General features: G+C 52.9%; 1 protein-coding gene across 12 annotated transcripts in view; it reads left to right on the top strand.

Moving 5' to 3' along the window:
• The window catches only part of GTF2IRD1 (GTF2I repeat domain containing 1), a 119237-nt gene extending 94793 nt beyond the window's left edge, over positions 1 to 24444 (top strand). For 5 of the 12 annotated variants that reach the window (XM_060405901.1, XM_060405899.1, XM_060405898.1 and 2 more), the window contains 3 exons: positions 11044 to 11121; positions 13488 to 13680; positions 16846 to 21287. In XM_060405901.1, the coding sequence (XP_060261884.1) occupies positions 11044 to 11121; positions 13488 to 13680; positions 16846 to 17209 (635 nt within the window). In that variant the 3' untranslated portion in view covers positions 17210 to 21287. Of the gene's footprint in view, positions 1 to 7646; positions 9748 to 11043; positions 11122 to 13487; positions 13681 to 16845; positions 21288 to 23705 lie in introns of those variants that run through there. The other 7 variants (XM_042240361.2, XM_027961838.3, XM_027961839.3 and 4 more) reach the window with 3 other exon arrangements.
• The last annotated feature ends 260 nt before the right edge of the window (positions 24445 to 24704 follow it).

Here is a 24704-nt window from a genome sequence, read left to right as displayed (position 1 = left end):
TCGATTCTTTGGCCCTCAGCCTTCTTTATGGTCCATCTCTCACATCCGTACATGATTACTTGAAAAACCATGCGTGCACGCGTGCTAAGTCATCTCAGTTGTGTCTGACTCTTTGCAACCCAATAGACTGTAGCCCGCCAGGCTCCTCTGTCCAAGGGATTCTCCAGGCAAGAATAGGTTGCCATTTCTTCCTCCAGGAGATCTTCCCAACCCAGGGATCGAACCCACATCTCTTCTGTCTCCTGTATTGGAAGATGGGTTCTTTACCACCTGGGACAACCTGGAAAGAATGTAGCTGGAGGCAAAGGGGTGCAGAGGGGTGGAGTTTCCTGTGGCTGCAGGAACTCAGCGGCTGAAAGCAGCACAGGTTCGTTTCCTTGCAGGAGTAGTCAGGGTGTGCACAGGGCAGGCTCCTTCGAAGGGTTCTTCAGGGGAACCTGTTTCCGTGTCTCTTCCATCTTCTGGAAGCTGCCTACCTTCCTTGGCTTGTGGCCCCTCCTCCATCTTCAGAGCATATCCATCCAACCTCTGGTGTCCCCTCTCCTGCTTTTGACCTTGCCTCCTTCTTCCAGGGACTCTTGTGATTACATTTGGGGCCCACTCGAATAATCCTGCATCATCTCCCCATCTCAAGATCCTTAAGCATAGCAGCATAGTCCCTTCTGCCATGTGAAGAAACAGGCTCCAGGGATTAGGGGATGGACAGCTTTGGGGGCCACTATTCAGCTGAGGTTTCCCTCCTGAGTAACCGTGTGAGAGGGTGGGGTCAGGGACCCACGAGATGAAGGAGGGACAGGTTTAAGGGAGGCCTGGGCAGAGACTGGTGGGGGATGTACAGAACAAAGGTGTTCGGGAGGCAGGTGGAAACATGGGTTTGGGGTTATGGGTGTAGAGAGAGCTGGACAGGGTAGAAGGAAGATCTGGTTCCTCCGCACGTGCAGAAACTGAGTCATGATGAGCCTTCAGTACGATTTCAGACCCTCTACCTGCCCTTGCAGCCTCGGCGGAGAGGCTGTACTGCCAGCTGGTCAGTGATCTGGGATGAATCGTGGCTCTCCTGCTCACTCCCTGTGTCACCTGGGCAGTTGGCTTTCTCTCTGTGCCTTGGTCCCCCCATCTGCAGCAGGGAGATACTCCCAGGACCGACTTCCTAGTGTTGTCGGAAGGATTAAGTGAATGAATGCCTGCCGAGGTCCAGGAAGAGTTTCTGGCACGTGGGAGTTTAATTTCTCGGACAGTTATCTTCCGAGTGCTTGTGATGCGTCGGGCATTGCTGTGGGTGCTGGGGCTGTAATCGTGAACACATGCAGACAGACCACACGCTCGGCCCACAGGGAACATCTGTTCTCAGGCCCCTGGCTGCAGGGTTCATCGCTGTTGTAGGGTAAGGGTCGTGGCCTCAGAATACTTCCATTCTCCCTGGCCCCTGGCACAGTGGAGCCCCAGCCTGTGTGGTCAGCTGACTGCCTCTGCCCACCTTGCCCAAGTTGGGCGCTGATGCCCTGCCAATCACACTTAGTGGGCGGCTTTCTGCACCTGGCCGGTTGTGGCCACAGTTCACAGGTCAGCCTAGGCCTTGTTGGCCTTGGGACCGTGAAGGAGGGAAGGGAGGGGAGAGGGAAGGAGGTAACTTCCCTTGGGAAGGGCCATGAGTATGTCCGCTCCCAGGACCGTCCATCTGGGATAGACCCCCACTCCCCCAAGAAAACCTGATGTTTGCTCTGCCCAGCCTGGCTTGCAGGTTCAAGCTGCAAGCGAATTTTTAATTTACAATTAAATGGAGCTGCAAGAGAATTTGGAGAAGGCAATGGCACCCCACTCCAGTACTCTTGCATGGAAAATCCCATGGATGGAGGAGCCTGGTAGGCTGCAGTCCATGGGGTCGCTAAGAGTTGGACACAACTGAGAGACTTCACTTTCACTTTTCACTTTCATGCCCTGGAGAAGGAAATGGCAACCCACTCCAGGGTTCTTGCCTGGGGAATCCCAGGGACAGAGGAGCCTGGTGGGCTGCTGTCTATGGGGTCGCACAGAGTTGGGCACGACTGACGCTACTTAGCAGCAGCAGCAGCAGCAAGAGAATTTGGGAGGAAGCCCTCTGCCGAGCTACTGGGCTGTTCTCAGGTGGGAAAATGGCACCCAGGGGTCAGAGAGACCTGGGTTTGAGCCTTAGTGCCACCCGTCGCAAACCATGTGGCCTTGGCGACTGTGGCCAGGCACCTTGACTCCTCTGAGCCTCAGGTTCCGTATCTGTAAAATGGGGATCATAACACCTAGAGGTCAGGCTTGTGAGGAGTAAAGAGCATCACTGTGTAAATCGCCAGGTTCTGTCTCCTCCAGGCATGTGTCATTAGCTGATGGAGAGCTTGCATCCTAGTGTTTGGCAGAGGGGAGGGCCTGGAGGAGCCCCAGAAGGGGAGGCCCCGGCCAAACAGCCCTCCGCTGGCCATCGTTTCAGGCTCTTGTTGCAGTGTGTCAGCTGGAGGCCAGGCAGCTGGGCTCTAAGAGGAACCTGGATCACCTGCCCAGGCAGGTTGTGGTCCACCCACCACCCACCTCCATCCCGGGGAAGGGAGATGGATTGATGGAGGCACAGAGCCCAGCCCTAGAGAACCCTGGGAAAGAAGGCATGCCTTCTTCCCTCCCCTGACCCAGGGAACACCATGTACTGATCAGCTCCATCATAGTCCCCAGCACATGACTCACCCTGCCATCCATCCCTGCATGTAACAAGCAATCAATTGATTGATGGCTGTTATTTTTTATTTTGAAATAATTTTTAATTTACAAATACTTGCAAAGATAGTACAGAATTCCTAAATACGGTCTGACCCCTGTAGGACGCTAACATCTTGTAGAACCACGGTCCACTTGTCAAAATTCAACATTAGATGGTGCCTGCAATGGACTAAACTACAGGCTAGATTTCTTCAGTTTTTCCATTGATATCCTCTTCACATCCCAGACTCCAATGCGGGATACCACACTGCATTGAGTATTCATTTATTTTTATTCTTTCATTCGTATGCATACATACTTGTTTGGGCGCTTGTTAATAAATACTGCAGTGAACACCTGTGAACCCACAACCCATTTAAGAATCAGAACAGTGCCAGTAACATACCCACCCACATGCTGTCCTTCATTTTGTCTGCCTCTCTCCCGGGAACAAATATTCTGAATTTTATGTGTCTCATTCTCTTGGGGGTTTTTATTTCTTGCAAAATTGCAAAACTACAGGCAAAAAAGAAAAGAATAGTATAATGCCTGTCAGTATATTCTTTTGCTAAATTCACTATTTTTTTTTTTCTTTTTGGCCAAGACTCTCGTCTTACAGGACCTTAGTTCCCCAAACCAGGGGTTGAACCTGGGCCTTCTGCAGTGAAAGAGCGGAGTCCTAACTACTAGACTGCCAGGGAATTTCCTGGAGTCATTGGGAGCTGGTGGTTCAGATGGTATAGAATCCACCTGCAACGCAGGAGACCTGGGTTTGATCCCTGGGTCAGGAAGATCCCCGGGAGGAGGGCATGACAGCCTACTCCAGTATTCTTGCCTGGAGAATCCCATGGACAGAGGAGCCTGGCAGGCTGCAGTCCATGAGGTTGCAAAGAGTCAGACACGACTGAGCGACTAAGCACAGCACATTAATTCTTAACATTTTGCCAAATTCCTTCCCTCCCTCCCTCCTCATCTCTCTCCCACCCACAGACCCCATCCCCATTGGTTTCTGTCTCTGCCTCTTTCTCCATCAAAGTAACTTGCAGGCACGTCTTGACTCTTCACGCCTAAATATTTCAACACACATCTCTCCAGAACAATGCTCTTCTTTTTTGCAGACCTATAATACCATTGTCACACTTATGAAACTTGCTAACTCCCTCTCATCTAGTATACAGTTTGTATTCAGATTCCCAGAAATGTCTTTGATGGTGTCATCCCCTGTGATTTAATCACTGCTCACGAGTTTTTTTTTAATGTCTATTGCATAAAATACTTGCTTAAACCAAAATTATTTCATTTTGCTTTTTTTTTTAACTTTTTTTTTAGAATTTGTTTTAAATTTATATATCTATCTATTTTTGGCTGCGTAGGGTCTTGGTTGTGGCTTTTGCACTCCTCATTGCCAGCTTAGTTGCTCAATGGCATATGGGGTCTTGTCACATGTGGGATCTTAGTTCCCTGACCAGGGATCAAACCTGCGTCCCCTGCACTGGAAGGCAGATTCTTAACCTCTGGACCACCGGGGAAGTCCCCAAGGTATCCTATTATAGAAAGTTTGGAACTTGCTTCTGTCACATTACAAGACATAACATAGCATTAAAATGTGTCGCCATAGCTGTTTTTTTCAGGGCTCAGTAATATTCCGCTGCACTGACTATACCACGATCAGTTCATTCATTTTCCTGTCTTAGGCTGTCTGGGTCTTGCTGTTACTTGCTGCTACTGAGAGTGCTCTTTAGCCCACCTGAGCATGTTTCCTTTGGCACACGTACGAAAGATTCTCCTGGGTACGTGAGATCACGGGCGAGGGCTTCCACCCCACTGAAGCACGGCTGTCCCCTCTCTGAGCCTCAGTTAGTCCATCTGCAAAACAGATGACTCCTGCTGCCCTACAGACAGATCCTGGAAAGGGTTAAGAGGTGAACTGAGTGTATCCTTTCTCCTGGCGAAGGCCTGGTGCCAGGAAAGTGCAGTATCCTACGAGTCACAGGGGCCCAGGGAAGGATGTGGCTTGTCCCCTATCTGAGTGAGCCCTGCTCCCTGCACAAGGCAGCTATTCCACCAAGGTGGGGTGCCTATGGATATCCATCTTCTGGCCTCTTGAGAGCCAGGCCAAGTAGACACTTGGGTCTACTTTTTTACTTTAAATTATTATTATCATTCTGTGTGTGTGTGTGTGTGCTCTTTGCAACCCCATGAACTGTAGCCCACCAGGCTCCTCTGTTCATGGGATTCTCCGGGCAAGAATACTGGAGTGGGTTGCCATTTCCTTCTCCAGGGGATCTTCCCGACCCAGGGATCAAACCCGCATCTCTTGCGTCTCCTGTATCAGCAGGTGGACTCTTTACCACTAGCGCCACCTGGGAAGCCAGGTGACAATCAAAAATAACAATTAAAAACAATCAGTATTATTTTAGTGAGTTTATCTATTTTTGACTGCCCTGAGTCTTTGTTGCTGTGTATGGGCTTTCTCTAGTTGCAGTGTGCGGGCTTCTCATTGCAGTCGTTTCTCTTGTTTCAGGATTTAGGGCACATGGGCTTAGTTGCCCCGCCACATGTTAGATCTTCCTGGAACACGGATTGAACCTAGGTCACCTGCCATTGGCAGGCGCTGGACCACCAGGGAAGTCCACGGGTCTGGTTTATGGCTGGATCGCCCAGTCCAAGCCTGGCAGAGAGGAGAGGCTGCTTTGAGAGGAGAGAGGAGAAATAGTTATTATATTTTTTCCCCTGGAGATTGGCCTGTCCCCTCTCTCGCTGCTGGCTGCCTCTGTGTCATTTTGGAATGTGATTCCCAGCACACAGTCATCAGCCTGAGCTGGGCACCTCAGACTAGGTGCAGAAAGGCCAGGCTGCTCCAGGCTCTTGTACTTTGCCCCTGGAGAGCGTTGTGGGGCCACCCCAGGCGTCACCCTGAGCTGCCTGGCTTAAAACTATGTACCCAGCATGGCTGTGATTTAATAAGCTTGGTTGCTTGCTTTCCCTCAGGCAAAATTCAGTTAATCCTTGGGCTAACAGACAGCCGATTAGAAAGGACAAGATGAGAGCTCCTGGGGCAGACCATAGAGAGAGAACCCAGAAAACTGGAAAAAGCAAAACTGGGCAGGAGAAATGCCAGCCCAGGGCAGTGGGGGACGGGTCACTGCAGCCTGGGCAAGTTCAGCAGCACTTTCTGGATGGCACTGGGGTTCCGGTCATGAGGGTGACCTCCTCCTACCCCCAAACTGTGTGCTTTATTAGAAAGGGGTACTTGGTGTGGGGTTTTTGTTAATGTTTATTTTTATTCATTTCTGGCTGTGCTGGGTCTTCGCTGCTGTCTCTAGTTGTGGCGAGAGGGGGCCGCTCTCTCGTTGCGGCGCACGGCCTTCTCGTTATGGTGGCCTCTCTTGTCGTGAGCACGGGCTCTAGGGCACGTGGGCTCAGTTGTTGCAGCTTCCGGGCCCCAGGGTGCAGGCTCAGTAGTTGTGGCACATGGGCTTAGTTGCCCCAAAGTACGTGGGATCTTCCTGGATCAGGGATCGAAATCAGGTCTCCTGCATTGGCAGGCGGATTCTTTACCACTGAGTCACCGAGGAAGCCCGCTTGATGAGTTTTAGAAAATGTCCTCCCCTAAATGAGTCAAGTAAACCCAGAGAGTTAAAAGAAATTAAACTTCCATTTTCTGGAAGAGTTTCCTAGGTCAGATTTCATTTCCTGAGAGTACGTGAGATGACTGAGGCAGTGGTCTGGTAATCATGTCAGTGATGACTGGACATTGATGGTATAAGACCTTACTTTTTTTTTATGTCGTATCATTAAATCCCTCCCTGACAGGTCAGGATTCCCATTGGAGAGATGTCAGAACTGACTCAGAGAGGTTGAGTGCTTTTCCAAACACCACACAGCATTAGGGGGTACAGTCAAGATTGCCTTGGAATCTGCTGTCACTGGCCCTGGGGATGCCCTTTCTCCCCACTGTCCATAGGCATTCAAGCAGGTACCTGGAGGCTACACAGCCTCCGCATGGAGCCCTGTGATGTTTCCAAATGGAGAACATTTTGAAACGTTTGCAACCATCGGGGTCCTTACAGCCAGCCTGGGTTTACAGACACTCCGTCAGGTCCTCCTGGGGAAGAAGAGTAATGACAACTAGCCCGAGACCACGCCAGGCACGGGCAGGACGTCCTCAGCTCCGTGGGGTCGTTGTTGCATCTTTCCAAACAAGGAAATGCAGTGGCGATCACGATCTTCGTGAGCTGATAACAGCTGAGACTTGAGACCAGGCAGCCAAACTTCAGAGCGTGTGTTCTTAACTGGTCTTAAATTCCAGCAACAAGGCTGTACCTCAGTCTATGAAAGACCATGGGGTTTCTGGCCGAGACCGCACGGGCCCCAGGAATTGTGCCTCACCACCACCATGCCCCCCAACACACACACACTCTCTCTCATTTTCTCTGATCCTCGTTTTGCTCATTAGCAGACCAGACTTAGTGGTAATGATTGCCAGGGCCGCCCCGCCCTGCCCACGGCCGTCCTTGGGGAGGTCCCTGGTGACCACCGGCCTGGCTGCCGCCTCTCCAGGCAGTGGGCATATGATGGTGGTGGCAGGAGCCTGGCAGTGTCAGGAAGGAGGTGACTGACCTACAGCCTGCCAAGAGGCCCATTGGGCTGAGCCATGCACGCTAGCAGGGAGCGTGGCCTTCCTCCCCCATGTCTGGGGCTCGCCAGGACTTGTGGGGGCCAGCTGGGGACGGTGACCACAATTCACATCACAGCAGACCAGCTCTGTCCTAGGCATCTCTGAGCCCGGACCCGAGTGTGTTCATCCCTCCCCCTGCAAGGCTGGAGGTAATGTGAGGGCACCTGTGGTTCAAGTTCAACCTCCCAAATATTGGGTCCCTCCTTAGCCCTCATCCCACGAGGGCTTCCCTCCTTTTTCCTCCAAGTACACAGAGTCCCTTGGAGGAAATCAGGAGAGTCCCTGCAAGGAGATCAAACCAGTCCATCCTAAAGGAAATCTACCCTGAATATTCATTGGAAAGACTGATGCTGAAGCTCCAATACTTTGGCCACCTGATGCGAAGAACTGACTCACTGGAAAAGACCTTGATGCTGGGAAGGATTGAAGGCAGGAGGAGAAGGAGGCAACAGAGGATGAGATGGTTGGATGGCATCACCGACTCAATGGACATGAGTTTGAGCAAACTGGCAGATAATGAAGGACAGAGGAGCCTGGCAGGCTACAGTCTGTGGGGTCACAAAGAGTCGGATGCAACTGAGCACACGCGCACACACACTCACAAAACATCTGTTGAGCACTCATGGAGTGCCTGGAGCCCCGATGTACGCCAATCGGGCTGAGTCCCACAGGGCCTTGGGGGGCACAGCTGTCACCCCCTCCGAGAAGCCCTCCATGATCCCCGGCTGGGTGGGGGGGTCCCCCTCGCCCCCTGTGCTTCCACCAGGCTCTCACTGACAGTTCTCAAGCCCGAAGGGTCACCCCGTGTTCCTCACTGTCGCTGCCTCATCTCGGACTGTTTTCTGTACTCTGACGCAAGGTCAGCACTGCATCCCCATGGGACCGTGCTTGTGAAATATTTGTCCAAGACAAATATTGTTTCAGGACAGTGAGCAGAAATGCTGAGAGGTGACACGACCCACCCGTGACTGAACCAACACAAGCCTAGGTTTTCGACTCCAAGTTCTTTGCCCTCCCGGAGCCTGGTGTTGCCTCTCCCCCAAGGTGCAGGCAGTGTGATGCTCAGGGCCGCCCTGTGTCTCTCTCCACCCACTGGCAGCGGAGCAGCAGGGGTCTGCAGGGGAAGGCAGGGTGGGTGAGTGAGCCCCACGCTCCCAGACACACCCGCGTGCCCAGGTGACAGTCACATCCAGCAACCACGAGAACCTGAGCTTGCGGGCTTGTCTTTGAGGTGCTGTCGACTTCCTTTTGTTAGTTTGTTATTTATGGCTGCGCTGAGCCTTAGTAGCTGCACACAGGCTTTCTCTAGTTGCAGCGAGCGGGGACGACCTAGCTGCAGTGCCAGGCTTCTCATTGTGGTGGCTTCTTTCGGGCTTCAGTAGTGGTGGCGCACCAGCTTGGCTGCCCTGTAGCATGTAGGATCTTCCCCGACCAGGGATCGAACCTATGTCCCCTCCACTGGCAGCCAACCACTGGACCACCAGGGAAGTCCCCTGTCTACTTCCTTTTAATCCAGAAGGCTTTGTCATATACTGACTGGGTCCTGGCCCTGCCCTGGGCTTGAGAGGAGACAGAGGCATGGAACTATGAGCTGATAGAATGAGAGATTTAGAGGAAACACCTTAAAGATCAACCCTGCTTTCTAGAGATGGGAAACTGAAAATTCAGGAAACCCAGTGTGCCTGGTAGAGCGAAAGACCCAGACTCCTGGGTCAAATAGGGTATTCCTGGCCCTGTGCGGCTGTGTGACCTTGGGCAGGTTACTTAACCTCTCTGAACCTTTGTGGCCTCAACTGTGGTGAGCAACGGCCATGACCGTGTCTGGGAAAGCTGCCGGCGGAGTGTCTGGTGCACGTCGGGTGGATCCAGGTTGATCTTTCCCTGGCTCCACGCAGAGTCCCAGAGCCGTCCCTGCTGGTAGGGGGAGTAGCTGGATAGAGACTGTCTTCCACCTCCATGCAGGCTTGGGGTGGCCCCGGGACCCAGGACTGTGTCCTAGTTGTCTGCTGACATGGACGAAGGTCAGGTTGATGCTGCCACCTCTGGGATCCTGAAAACCATGGGGAAGGGCTCTGATGGGGTGTGTGGGAAGGTGGGAGGGCTCCCGGGTGCCGAGTTCGGGGTCTCTGTGGCCAGGTGCAGCCATCACTCCCCGAGATGGGGACGCAGGAAGAAGATGTTATCTGGGATGTCTGATGCTGGCAGTGCCCCCTGGCACCCGGATGGCTGATTGGTCATGCTTGAAGAGAGAGAGATCCCGGAACTCTGAGATTCGGATATCTGGATGCTAGAATCAGGAGCGTGGGCATGAACTGGACCAGACAGGGCTATCGTGGGGGGGGGGAGGGGGGCGGGGACTGGGAGGGCAGCGGGTGACGGAGGAGGGGAGGAGGGGTGTCAGGCGGTGTGGGAAGCTCTATGCCCTGCAGGGCTGGGCAGGCGAGGCTCCTCCCTGGTGGTGGAGCCAGGGAAAGGCTGGGCCTCGTGCCTGGGGTGTGAAGTGCAGGCGGGGGCAGCAGACAGTCTGAGTGGCACGGAGCCCTGGGCCTCCCAAATGGAACTGAGTTCTGTGAGATTTTTCCAGATTAGAACAGGGGTTGTTTTTCTTCGCCGATCCATTCTGTCTGCTCTGCCCCTCACCTCCCAGGCCCTGGCTCCCTGCCGGCTTCCAGCTCCCCGCCTCCACCCCCCGAGACCCAGCCCGTGTGGTGACCTGTGCCAGGGTGCCCTGGGGCCCTTCCTGGAACACCCGCTCCTGGGACACATGCCCACGGCTGCTCTGCCAGGACCTCCTCTACACCGTCCATGCCCCGCTTCTCTCTGGCCCAGCCCAGGCCTGTCTCTGGGGGCTCCACTGACCCCAGCTGCTCTTCCAGGCCAAGGAGAGGGCTGAGGGAGGGGAGCACAGGGTCCGGGCAGAAGGTGCCCCACCAAGGGCCCCCCTGGACACTGACCAGGAAACGTGTGCAGCCCTACAACCCCAAAACCTGCCTAGTCACAAGCTTTGGGCTCTGGGTCTGCGAGGCAGCCAGGTGATGACTTCCTGCAAACCCAGCTCAGTCAGGCTGGCACAAGCCCCCCCGCCACCTCCCCGCCCCCCAACCCACCCCATCCCCTTCCCCTGGCCCCACCCTGTGCTTCAGCCGCAGCCAGCACACTGACCTTTCACCTTTCGATGCCTGTGCAGGGGGCTGATCCTACACCTGGGGTGTCTTTCCCCACACGCACTCCATCCTGCCTTCCAAGAGACCACCCCCCCTTGAACATGCCCCCTCCCATCTCCTCGGGGGTGTCCCCGATCACACTTCTGGGGGGCACGCAGCCTCGCTGTCAACCTTGCTAGGCTGTGAGTCCCTGGGAGGAGGCTCCTGGCCTCCTTCTCCTCGGGGTGCTGCGTGCCTGATGCGGGGCCTGCGCTGGGGAAGCTGTTCAGAGAATGCGGGATGGGTGGATGGATGTATGGACAGATGGGTGAATGGACGTATGGACAGATGGCTGAGGCCAGCAACAGGCTGCAGGGGAGTGGGCGGGCCCTGGAGAGCCTGTGCCAGCCAGCGCGGGTCTGGACCGCCATGTGGGAGAAGGAGCAGGACCTGGGGCCGAGCCCGTGGGGACCCTCACGCCCCCTTGCCTTCCTCTCGTAGATGAAGATGATGCCAACAGGCTCGGGGAGAAGGTGATCCTCCGGGAGCAGGTGAAGGAGCTCTTCAATGAGAAATACGGTCAGTGCCTAGCGAGGGAGGGAGGGCAGGGCTGCGGGGCAGCCTTCCTTGGGGTCCCCCTGCCTCTGCAGCCAGCCTGGCCTCCAGTTGTCCCCAGCTGGCCTGTCTGCTCCCTGGGGACATAGTTGCACTGTGACTGATGGGAGCTGACTCCTCATTCTCCCCCCCAACCAAGAAAGTGGCTGGGGAGAGGAAACAGTCAGCGGTACACACAGCTGGGACAGCGGTCAGCCTCAAGCGCCTCTAGGGCTGGGCTGTGTGGCAGAGGCCGTGGGGCACGGCCAAGCGCCTCTTCACACAGACGCTTGTCTGCCTGGCACACTCTCAGCCCTGAGAATCTAGAGGAAGGAGTCTGATCCCGCCATCGGGGGGCTCAATGTGGGGAGGGAACTGGCCATGGAAATGATGCAAAGTGCCAAGTCCCCTGCAGAAGGCATCCAGGTGCCAGGGAAGAACCAGGGTGGCACAGCTGATAATACAGCCACCACCAGCGGAGCAGTTTCTAGATTACTGAGTGTCAGGCAACACTAGGTGCTCTGTATACATTTTTTTTTCCACCACTTTTTAATTTTGCAAAACTGAAACTCACACCCATTAAATAACAGCTCACCATTTTCCCCTCCTCCTTTCTGTTTCTATGAATTTGAGTACTCTCAGACCTCACATAAGTGAAAAGATACAGTGTTTGTGGTTCATCCATGTTGCAGCTTGTGTCAGAATTTTCTTCCTCTTAAAGGCTGAATAAGATTCCCTAGTATGTGCCCTCTGTGGGGTCGCACAGAGTCGGACACGACTGAAGCGACTTAGCAGCAGCGGCAGCAGCATCTGTATTAGATTTTGTCTGTCCACTCATCCACTGAAAGACACCTGTTGCTTGCACCTCTTGCCTCTTGGGCAGCTCTGTATATGTTTTGTTTGTGATGAATTTAGCAGTATTATCTACTTTGTATTGTAGTTGAGAGTTAGAAGACGATTTTTTTTTTAAGAATTTCAGAGAGTGAAGAAGGAAAGCGGGAAAGTGTGGAAGTGTGATGAGGAGGCAGGGGTAATGGGAGCATAGCCATGGCTGGATCAGTGAACAAGAAACTCCTTGGAAGAAGGGACGTTTGAGCAGGAACTTGCATGTCACGGGGGACAAACAGAGGGACGCTTGCCAGGCGTAGGGAACAGCTCAGTGACTGCGGAGCAGTGAGAAGGCTGGTGGGCCAGGAGTGGGAAGGTGCGGCGGGGGAGAGGTTCTCGATGAGTGCAGAGAGGCGGGCAGGCCAGGACTTGGGGTTTCGTTTTGAGAGTAACAGGAAGCGACTCTGCTATGTGGTTTGCTGTGGCTTTTTCACTTTTTATTTTGAAATCAGCTTTCAAAGCAGAGAGAATGACTCAGTGACCCACCGTGTAATCCACAGACCTGGCTTCTGTGTTTATTGACATTTAGCCAATCTTATATCTAAGCCCAGTTCATTGGGCTTCCTGGGTTGGTACTAGTGGTAAAGAACCCACCTGCCCATGCAGGAGACTTAGGTTCAGTCCCTAGGTTGGGAAGATCCCCTGGTGGAGGGCATGGCAATCCACTCCTGTATTCTTGCTTAGAGAATTCTCTATAGAGAATTCCAGTATTGTCCATAGAGAATCCCATGGACAGAATTCCATAGGCATGGTTTGATAGCTTTAGTCTTTTAAAACAAACCTAAGACATCCCGTCATTTTGTCCATAAATACCTAAGTAAGGTCTTTTATTTTTTCTAACACAACAGGAGTAGATTTTACATCTATATATATATTTTTTTTGGCCTTGCAGGATCTTAGTTCCCCAAGCAGGGATCAAACCTATGCCCCCTGCAGTGGAAGCAAGCAGTCCTAACCACTGGACCTCCAGGGAATTCCTTGGATTTTTTTTTTTTAACTTATTGAAGTATAGTTGATTTACAATGCTCTGTGTTAATTTCTGCTGTACAGCAAGGTGACTCAGTTTTATAAATATATATATATATATATTCTTTTTCATATTCTTTTCCATTCTGGTTTATCACAGGATATTAAATACAGTTTCCTGTGCTATACAGTAGGACCTTGGTGTTTATCCACCCTATCTATCTATCTATCTATCTATCTATATATATATAGAGAGATATAATAGCTTGTACCTGCTAATCCCAAACTCCCAATCCTTCCCTCCTCATCCCCCACCCCTGGATTTTTAGTTTTGCTAATTGGGTTCAAACAAACCAACCAGTGGTGTGTGTGTTGACTTACAAACTCTCTGGGGTACAGTGGCTACCGAGTGGGCCATGCTAGGTCCCAGCCCTTCCCCAGAGAGCTTGCCTTAGACCAGGGAATCTTCCCTCACCCTGACCCCCTGTGCACTCTAGGTGAGGCTCTGGGCCTGAACCGGCCCGTGCTGGTCCCTTACAAACTGATCCGGGACAGCCCAGACGCCGTTGAGGTCACGGGCCTGCCTGACGACATCCCTTTCCGGAACCCCAACACATACGACATCCACCGGCTGGAGAAGATCCTGAAGGCCCGCGAGCACGTCCGCATGGTCATCATCAACCAGCTCCAGTGAGTGCCCCCGGCACCTGCTGCAGGGGGTATGGGGGGGCGCAGGGGAGGGAGGGTGCTGCCTGGATCTGGGAGGGGAACCCTCAGAGCTGGCCCAGCCAGGAGTCCAAAACAGAAACAGCGAGAAAAGGAGAGAGAGGAAACTCTCACTTGCACAGAATCAGGTAGGCAGCCTAGCTGTCTTCCATCTTTTCTTTTTTTTGATGTGGACCATTTTTAAACTCTTTATTGAATTTGTTACAATATCGCTTCTGTTTTATTTTTTGGTTTTTTGGCCTCGAGGTGTTTGGGATCTTAACTCCCTTGACAAGGGCTTGAACCCGCACCTGTTGCACTGGAAGGCCACGTCCTAGCCACTGGACTGCCAGGGAAGTCCCAGCAGTCTCCTCTTAAAAGATGAGGAAACAGATATCCAGAGTGAGAAAGGGACAGTGTAAGTCACAGTGGGTCAGCTGGGCTCCGGACCCAGACATCTTAGTCTGTGCAGGCTGCTGTAACAGCGTACCACGGACCAGGTGGCTTAAACAACAGAACTTTATTTCTCACTATTATGGAGGCTGAGAAGGGCAAGATCAACGTGTCAGCAGATTTGGTCCCTGGCGAGGCTCTTCCTGGTTCATGAGTGAGCATCTTCTCACTTTGTCCTCACAGGGTAGAAGGCATGAGGGAGCAATCTGAGACCTCTTATATAAAGGCACTAATCCTGTTCATGAGGGCTCTACCCTCCATATCTAATCACTTCTCAAAGGCGCCACCAACAAATATCATCACACTGGGAATTAGGTATTTTTCCACATTCGAATTCTTCAGGGACACAAGCACTTAGGCTATAGTGCCAGATGTCCTGATTCTAACCCCTTTCAATTGAAACACATGGCCTCAGCATTCATAGGTATTTATTTTTTCAATTTTAATTAAATTTGATTTTTTTTTTACTATGCCACTCATTTTTACCTGTTTTACTGTATTTAGAAAATAACAGTAATTCAGTACCCCCAACCCTAGAAATAGCCACTGTCTGTATTTTATTGTATATCCCTATATACTTTTTTAAATACGGTAGTTTATTTGATTATTTTTCGGATTTAAAAACAATACGCACAGCAAACTTGGAAAATATAAAAGGTAGAAGGAAGGAAGATAACCCATAACCCACCTATTTAGAGTTAACACTGGTGGTGCATTTCTTTGACTTTCTGTTCTATTCCCATATTTTCTTTCCAGTTTTACACTCCCTGTTTTTGAGGGGTTTTTTATTTTAAATTTTTAGTTATTTATTCACTCATTCATTTATTTTGGCTATGCTCGGCCTTCATTGCAGCTCCCGGGCTCAGTAGCTGAAGTCCTTGTGCTTAGTTTCAGCATATGGGATCTAGTTCCCTGACCAGGGATCAAACCCACGCTGCCTGCAGTGGAAGCGCAGAGTCTCAACCTTTCTGGCGGTTCAGTGATTAGGATTCAGCGTTTTCCCTGCAGTGGCCTGGGTTTGATCCCTGGTCAGGGAGCTAAGATTCCACAAGCCACACATATTGTGGCTTTTTTATTTTAAAAAGACAACTTTTTTTGAGGGGGGAGGGGGCAGCCAAAACTTTTTTTTAATAAAATAATATAAAGTAAAATAATTGTGTCAAAAAAATTGTATCATTCAACTGATCTGAGTTGTCCAGCTACAGAAATAGCAATATGCCAGAGGATTGTTTGGACTCGTGATAAAGATACAGTAAAATATCTATTGATCTGTGGGGAGAAGTCATATTATTCAGTGAAAGTGAAAGTCGCTCAGTCATGTCTGACTCTTTGTGACCCCATGGACTATACAGTCCATGGAATTCTCCAGGCCAGAATACTGGAGTGGGTAGCCTTCCCCTTCTCTGGGGGATCTTCCCAACCCAGGGATGGAACCCAGGTTTCCTGTGTTGCAGGCGGATTCTTTACCAGCTGAGCCACAAGTGAAGCCCCAGATTATTCAGCAGGGCCTCAAAAGTAGAGGTTTCCCTCCCTTCTCATGTATGTTCACCCCCTGAAGTAACTTCTGGAAAATAGGAGAAAATGCCCACCCACCCCCAGTAGGTGTACCTCTCAGAGAGAAGACATTCTGGGGTTTTCCTTCCATATTCAGTTCAGTTCAGTTCAGTCGCTCAGTCGTGTCCAACTCTTTATGACCCCATGAACTGCAGCACACCAGGCCTCCCTGTCCATCACCATCTCCCGGAGTTCACTCAAACTCACGTCCATCGAGTCAGTGATGCCATTCAGCCATCTCATCCTCTGTCGTCCCCTTTTCCTCCTGCCCCCAATCCCTCCCAGCATCAGAGTCTTTTCCAATGAGTCAACTCTTCGCATGAGGTGGCCAAAGTATTGGAGTTTCATATATATGTAAATTAGGTTACAGCTAATTTGAGGAGGTTCTTATAATAATGCTGCAAGTAAAATAATCATTAAAATAAAAAGTTATAGACATAGTAGGGCTTCCCTGATAACTCAGTGGTAAAGAAACCGCCTGCTAACGCAGGAGACAAGAGTCCAGTCCCCGATCCAGGAAGATCCCACACGCCGCGCAGCAACTAAGCCCGTGTGCCACAACTGCTAAGCTTGTGCTCTAGAGCCTGGGTGCCACGAGTACTGAAGCCCGCGTGCCCTAGAGCCTATGCTTTGAAACAAGAGAAGCCACCACAGTGAGAAGCCCTGGAACTGCAGCTAGAGAGTAGCCCCCACTTGCCGAAACTAGAGAGAGCAACGAAGACCCAGCACAGCCAAAACTCACTAAATAAAAATAAACATTAAAAGAAAAAAAAAAAAAGAATCCAGGTTCCTTTAAAAAAAAAAAAAAGATGTATTTAAAACATAGTACTATCTCGTATATCCATTTACATAAATGTAGGCACACACTTCAGATCACTTGGTCAGACGACACCCTCGCTTTCTAGAGGAAACCAGTCAGAGGGGTGACCTACGTGGCTCGGCACTGACGGTGCCAGGCTTGCCATCACCCCACCTGCTCTGGGCGGGGACGCTGACCACTTTCATCTGGGTCTTTGCTGGCTAACGTTCCAGCATTGGTGGCAGCCTCTTCATCTCACAATGTTGCCCACATTCAGGGAGCAGGTGAGGAGGGGGAGGGGCAACCTGGTGTTCTGACTGCCACCTCATTTCTCTCTTTTTCAGACCTTTTGCAGAAATCTGCAGTGACGCCAAGGTGCCAGGTGAGTCAGAGGCTAAAGAGGCCACCCTTCTGCTTCTCGGGGACCAGACACAGCTGGGCCAGGGGGCACACGATAGAGGAAAGTGTAGTTGTCCTGCCTGGAACTTCCCCAGGAACCCTGAGACCTTCTGCAAGGCCAGTATCCCCAGAAGGTCCCAGGAAGCCTGCAGGTGCCCTTCAGAGAGGCCCTGCCATGGAGAGCTGATCCTGGCAGATCAGCTAGAGATAAGGAGGGGCAGGCAGGAGCCAAGCAGGAGGGGGCATCAGGTAGGATGGGGACGCCACCTGGGGTGGGGAGAGGGGGTGACCTATGCCCTGCAGGGGTGAGGCAGGTGGGCGCTGCCCAAGACTGGCTGGGCCCCTGGACTCTGCCTGCATTTTCAGGGCAACACTTGCACTAGACCCTAGTCTTCTAGAACCTTTCAGGGTCCTGGAACCTGGGAAGCTCTGGGATTCTGATCAAGCAGGTGTGTCACAGGACTTGAGAGGCTGGAGCCCAGGGATTGGAAGGTGCACCTCTGATTAAGAACACTGATTTACAGGGAATTCCCCAGCAGTCCAGCGGTTAGGACTTTGGACTCTCACTACTGAGGGTCCAGGTTCAATCCCTGGTTGGGCAACTAAGATCTCACAGGCCACATGCCACGGCCAAAAAACAACAGCGCTGATCTAGTCCCACCTCTCATGGTACAGCTGGGAAACTGAGGCCCAGGGAGGGGAAGGGACTTAGCAAGGCCACACAGTGAGCTGGTGGCCTCCTCGAGCCTGGTGTGCTGACCATCCATCGGAACCACAGGCCACCGTGGACTGGAGGCCCCAGCGTGGCTGTTCAGTGGGGACAGTGACAGGATTCAACGAGGCTACCCCACCCCAGCCTGAGACTTAAGGTCCTAACTCCAAATGGTCAGAGTTCCCCTGGAATGCCACAGCCTTCTAGCATGTGCTGATGCCAAGGGCATGGTATGGGATAGGGAGGTGACTAGGTTTGGGAGCTGCTCCCAAGTCAGAGGCGAACATGCAGAAGGCCCCATGGAGGCCTCCAGGAGGAGAGTTTGGGACAAATTATCAGAGACTTAACGGGCTTCCCTGGTGGCTCAGACGGTAAAAAAAAATCCGCCCGCCAACGCAGGAGACCTGGGTTTGATCCCTGGGCCTTGGAAGATCCCCTGGAGAAGGGAATGGCTACCCACTCCAGTATTCTTGCCTGGAGAATCCCCATGGATGGAGGAGCCTGGTGGGCTGCAGTCCATGGGATCGCAAAGAATCAGACACGACTGAGCATCTAACACTTTCACTTTATCAGAGACATATCCACTGCCATAGCCCCCCCCACCATAGCCATCTTTAGGGTCTTACAGTGACCCCCACGGTGGCCACAGCCCGGGGTGAGCACCTCTGAGTTGTCTGCACGTGGAGCCTCCTGCAAAAATCCCTCCTCCCTGGCTCACAGCCTGGGTTCCTTCTGCCTACACAGTCTTCTGTTTCCCGGGATCTCCACTCATACCGCATCCAGACCCCAACCTCTGGCTTTGCTTCACCAGCTAGACAGTTGCCCACCCAGGCCCAGCATGCCCTCATCCGTGTCATTAAGACCTTTCCATGGGCTTTGTCAATAAGCTGTATCCACTCAGTCAAGCCCAAATCTCCATTTACACAGCACACAGCCGCAAATATTTGGGGAGGAGCCACACCGTGCAGGGAGATCTTAGTTCCCTGACCAGGGGTGGAACTTGTAGCTCCTGCAGTGAAAGCATGGAGTCCTGGCACTGGACCACCAGGGAAGTTCCCAATACACAGCTGCGAATCTTAATTTTTTTAATTTTTGGCTGCACTAGGCCTTCATTGCTCTGGGCGGGCTTTCCCTAGTTGTGGCGAGCAGGGGCTCCTCTTGGTTGCCGTGCGAGGGCGCCTCATCACGGTGGCTTCTCTTGTTGAGGAGCACAGGCTCTGGGGTATGCGGACACATGGGCTTCATTGCCCCTCAGCATGTGGAATCTCCTCGGACCAGGGATCGAACCCGTGTCCCCTGCATTGTCAGGCGGATTCTTAACCCCTGGCCCATCAGGGAAGTCCCCCACACATAACTGCAAATCTTTTTGCTAAGTCTTTCATAATCACATGAATTGGATTCAGTAACAGCACAACCCCTGCTGGTCCTGCTCTGCGCTGGGCTTAGTACTGGGTTCCTTCAAACTCTTAGTCTCCTTTGAGTCTCGTATCATACAGTTTTCCCCTTTTGGCTCAGAGAGGTTCATCATTTTCCCAGGGTCACACAGCTAGTAAGTGGCAGCTATGGAGTTTGAACTTCGGGCTTCTGGCTCTAAACTAGGCTTTCTCTCCACTGGGACGCTGCCTGTCCACCAGGGCCTGTGACCTGTCGTTTGCCACAGCATTGTGAGATCTGGGCCATCACATGTCGGCGGTAACAGTAGCAACCATACTGATAGCAGTTCTCAGTTGTTGAGTATTTACTGGGGACCAGGTACATTATCTCATGAGATGCTCCCAGCAAACCTGCAGAATCCCACTCACATTTTACCTGCGACAAAACTGAAGGTACAAGGCCATTAAGTGACTCTCCCTGAGACCCAAGGCTGTATGGCTCTGAGTCTGGGAGTTCTGGGGAGCCTGGGACCTTGGACTCTACCTGGTCCGAGAAGGGTATAAGGAAACCCTGGGCCTGAGCTGAGCCTGCTGGGGAAGCCTCCCTGGAGGAGGAGGCCATAGTGTCAGCAAAGCAGACAGTGGGCGGGAGGAGGAGAGTGGGCAAGTCGGGCATGGGGGCTGCTCAGGGAAGGCGACTATGGAGATGGGCCTCAGCCGCTGGGGGATCAGGAGCCTTGAGTGCTGAGAAGGGGACTTCAAACCTGCCAATAAGGCCTTCTCCAAGGAGAAGTCAGGAAGGCGAGACACAGTGGCCCTGGCACCCAGCATCAGCAACCCTTTCTCCCACCAGCCAAAGACAGCAGCATTCCCAAGCGCAAGAGAAAGCGGGTCTCCGAAGGAAACTCCGTCTCCTCCTCCTCCTCGTCTTCCTCTTCCTCCTCCTCTAACCCGGAGTCGGTAGCATCCACCAACCAGATCTCACTCGTGGTAAAGTTGCGCAGAACAGGACCTGACTGCTCTTCCCTTTGGCTTTCAGCCGGCACTCGGGCAGGGTCGTCTACACTGGGGCGTGGGTCCAGGGTGCGGGGAGACGCCGGGTGCTGAGCAGGGTCTGCAGACTCAACTGCCTGCCCCACCCGTGAGCTAGTCCACCTCTCCTCTCATCAGGTGCTCACAGGCACCCCAGGGAAGGAATTCACAGGCCCACTATGCAGATGGGCAAGCTGAGACCTCAGAGTGGGAAGGGACTTGACACCTCCTCCCACTCGATAGGACCTTGAGCAGATTCCCGGGTTCCCAGGGCAGTCAGATGCTAGACTAATCTCTGTGCTCACATCACATGCTCTGAGCCACAGGGCTGCGAGGCATGGGTGTTACCCACAATACGTAGATGAGGAAAACCGGGGATAGAAGCCCATTAACTCTGCAGCCTCACGCTGGTCAGTGGTGGATGGACGCCCCACCTCCAGAGCACCACCTGCTCTGTCACGTGGCTCCTCTCAAGGGGAAAGCTTCATTAAAGGCACAATCCAAGGGTTCTTTCTGATTTCAAAATATCAGCTTTGGAATCCCAAGTCCAAATGGGGAGAATAGTTGGAAGCCAATTGAAAATGACTTTAGGATTTGTTTATGCTCGGACCCCTTCCCAAAATGCACAGCAGTTCAGGCTTTGCCTCTGTCCCTGCCAGGGTGCTCACAGAGGGTCCTTCAACCCTCCCGCCACGCAGAGAGACAGGAAGGCTTGCTCTGGAGCCTGAGGCCTGGAGGGGGCTAAGTTTATGGGGCTCAGGCCACCTGTTCTGAGCGATCCCCAATTTCTTCCCCACGTTTGCCCACACGGTTGGTCCCTGGGACACAGGTGGGAACAGGTCAGAAAGCTCCAGCCCTGGCCCCACGGTCACTGGTGAACCGTGAGATCTTAGGTCACACCCCCCTCTCTGGGCCTCCCACAGCCTCAAAATAAATAGCATCCGAGGAAGTCCTTCAGAAATCGTCCCCGGGGGCTCTCGGAGCCACCTGGAGTCCTAACCCAGGCTGTCTGTCCCCCCTCTCTCTAGCAATGGCCAATGTACATGGTGGACTATGCCGGCCTGAACGTGCAACTCCCGGGACCTCTGAATTACTAGACCTCAGTGCTGAATCAGGACCTCACTCAGAAAGACTAAAGGAAATGTAATTTATGTACAAAGTGTATATTCGGATATGTATCGATGCCTTTTAGTTTTTCCAATGATTTTTACACTATATTCCTGCCGCCAAGGCCTTTTTAAATAAGTAAAAAGAAAAAAGAAAAAAAAAATCATTGCTTCTGTTCCTAACTGTTACTTGTTCTCTTTTGGAATTTGTGGCTGCAGCTGCCGTCCCTGGAATGAGGTCAGGAAGTTTGGCTCAGCTGGCCTGCCCAGGCCTTCCGTCTTTGCCAAGAACAGAGGCCACGGCCCTGACCACAGGGCCCTGGGTACAGGCTTCATTCATTTTGCTGCTGCTGGGGTCACATGACCTCAGGACGCAGTACCAGAAGAAGGTGAAGTGCAGGGCCGAGCCCCTGGCCTCAGGGAGCGTGCCGTGTGGTGGAGGGTCATCTTGTCCTGGCCCCAGTAACAGGTGCAGTCAAGGTCAGATATGATAAGGAGATATGGAATCTCCATAGCTAGACAGAAGACATCTTGGAGACGGGACCTTTGGGTTGGGCCCGGAAAGGTGACATGGCTCTTGTTTTTTTTTATTTTTTGGCCACGCTGTGCGGCACGTGGGATCTTAGTTCCCAGACCAGGGATTGAACCTGCACCCCTTGCTTTGAAAGCATCGAGTCTCAACCACAGACTGCTCGGGAAGTCCCTGAGGCGGGTTTTGGCTACTGTGTGCACAAACTCAGTCGCTCAGTAGTGTGTGACTCTTTTCAACCCCATGGGCTGTAGCCCATCAGGCTCCTCTGTCTATGGAATCTTACAAGCAAGAATACTGGAGCGGGTTGCCATTTCCTCTCCCAAGGGAACCCTCCAACTTAAGGATCGAACCCATGTCTCCTGCATTTGCAGGCAGATTCTTTACAGCTGAACCACCTGGGAAGCCCGAGGTTTTTGCTAGAGCTCAGGCTATTTAAGCAAAGTGGTGGGTCACAGCTACTGGTCAGAAAGACCAGTTTGGTGACAGGTGGAAAGGTGAAGGAAGTGATGAGACTGAACTTCAGAAAACAAGTCCAAAGGGTCTGGCAGTCATTCAGGCTGGCCATACTGGCCACTCCTTCAGTCCTGATGGGGAAGCCGGGGAAGGACAGGATGCCCTGGAAGCACATGGCAGGGTGCCTTTACCTAGCACAGACTCAAGAAACGGTCCTTGAAGCACGCTGTTGTTCAGTTGCTCAGTCATGTCCAACTCTGCGACCCCACGGACTGCAGCCCACCAGGCTTCCTCATCCTTCACTATCTCCCAGAGCTTGCTCAGACGCACGTCCATTGAGTCAGTGATACCATCCAACCACCACGACCTCGGTCGTCCCCTTCTCCTCCTGCCTTCAATTTTTCCAGCATCAGGGTCTTAGGAGCTGGCAGGACAAATAGGGAGGGCTGGGGCTGGACACTGTCATGGGGAAGAGCCACATGTGTAAAGGCAGGGAGACTGGACTGAGAACCTGGGCATTCTAGGAACGAGGAGTCGCTGGAGCAGGGGAAGGGAGGAGAGTGGCTGGAAGTGAGATGGAAAGGTGGGCAGGGGTGGTCCACAGGCTGTGCCCTGCATGTGGTACTATGATGAGGGGTGAACCGGGGCAGAAATGCAGTGGGCTCTGCTGGCCCAGCCTGCTGCTCTGCAGCTACATTGTATCCTTTTCCCCCTGGGTCCTGGTGGAAGACCTTGAGGGCTGGGCAGAGGTGAGGAGGGATGCTGGGGAGAGCTACAGCACGGAGTACCAGGGGAGAACCAAGACCAGGTCTGCACATTTTGGAAGGGCACGCCTTCCCCCGCAGAGGAGAGAGAAGCCGGAGTCCACGTGGGAGGCTCTTGCTGTTGTCCCAGCCAGAGCTGGTGGGGGTTTGGGCCAGGTGAAGAATAACAAGGAGGTCAGCCAACAGGACTTGGAGGTCAGTTAGACGCCAGTGCTGGGGCGTGGAGGGGTCAGGGTGGACTGCGGCGTCCAGCCAGGGTCCAGCAGGAAGCCTGCGATGTGGAGGAACTGAGTCCTGAGTCCGCTAAGTACACAATCCAAACAGGCCAGGAGCTCCCGCCAGCCCTCTGGGTCAGCCCAGTGCCCAGAGCCGAGAGGCAAGGTCCTGTCCCAGCCTTCCAGACTTCCTCCTGGAAAGACACAAGAAGCCGGAACCACAAGCTTGGCATGCCCCCACTCAGACTTTTCCTCTCTCTGCCACATTCCAGTGGCCCTAGGACCTGCCGGGCCCTCCACTCCATCTTCAGTTCCCTGGCTTTAAGCCCAGTCCGCCTTTAATCTCCAGGATCAGGGGAGGGGCGACCCCCTACCATTGACCACCCACTGCCCTCAAGGCATCAACTGCCTAGGAGATCAAGGACCGCATGGTAACTGCCACCTTGCCGTCAGACCCTCTCTCCTGGCACTCAGCCTTCCTCCATCTAATCCTGTCTCTCCCTGCATTAAAAAGCCCCCACTGCGTTCCCTCCCCTGCACCATTCAGTGCCCGGCCCTCCCTCTGTCCCCCTCCTCTGCCTCCCACCCCACCGATCTGTGCCCTTTTCTTCTCCACAGCAGCCACTGGGCAGTGAGCGCGCCTCCAGCCTGGCCACTGGCCTGCGTCCCTGTAGCCCGGCCGGCCCGTGGCTCGGGCCCACCTGGCGCCCCAGCCGCCGGGCTGGCGCCGCCCGGTTGTCTAGACCGGTCCAGGCCGCCCCGCCCCCGCGCTCAGATCTGCGGCCAGAGCCGGAAGTGGCTCCTGCCCGGAGCGGGCGGGGCTTTGCGTGCTCCAGACGGTGCAGCCGGCGGCTGCGCGGAGAGGCGGGGAGCCCTGGGGAAGGCCGCTGAAACCCCGAAAGGCCGGACTCTCCGCCTTTGTCATTCTTCGGACGCATGCAAATAGGCGGATTGGTGCAGCGAAACTTTGTGCCTTGGTGCCAGGCTTCATTGCAGAAATAAAGGGAATCCCCCTTTCCCAAGACAAAGCTTTTGAACAAAGAGGTCACCTATATCCGTTTTCCTTCCCGTCCCGGGGGCTCAGGGCTTTAGGAGATGTGTCCGGGCTGAGTACCGAGGATGTGCTTAGGGGCCTCTGGCCGGCTCCCCTCCACCCGCTACCCGGCCTGTTTGCTTAGTCCGGAATGTGCCCACCCAGCGCTTCCCCCGCCCCCCAGATCTGCCAGCAGGCCCTGCTTTCCGCAAGAGAGCCCAGATGCTGTTTATGCAACCTCCCCAGAATCTCAGTGTACTGTACTTTTTTAAAGTGATTTGATTCAAAGCACTCATTCTTTAATTAAACTTCATTTGGCTGCCATCTGTCTGGGTTCAAAATTGGCTTCGTGTTTTGCAACTCTAAATGAGAATTGTTATTGAATGTGTAAACACATGCACCAAAAAAAAAAAAAAAATCACAAAACACTTTCAAAAGTAATAAATGAGGAATGTGCAGAAGCAACATTAGGAGCTGCATCTTAAACGTTCTAATTGCTGGGGAATGTATTCTGGTGGGTACATAATCATGTTATATACAAAACTTTGTATAGAAATCTGGTATCAATGAAAAGATCAAGATTA

The sequence above is a fragment of the Ovis aries genome, chromosome 24, assembly GCF_016772045.2.
Source record: "Ovis aries strain OAR_USU_Benz2616 breed Rambouillet chromosome 24, ARS-UI_Ramb_v3.0, whole genome shotgun sequence".
NCBI classification, from domain to species: domain Eukaryota; kingdom Metazoa; phylum Chordata; class Mammalia; order Artiodactyla; family Bovidae; genus Ovis; species Ovis aries.
Note: the sequence above shows the minus strand (reverse complement) of the source record. Positions and strands in the feature narration are given on the sequence as shown.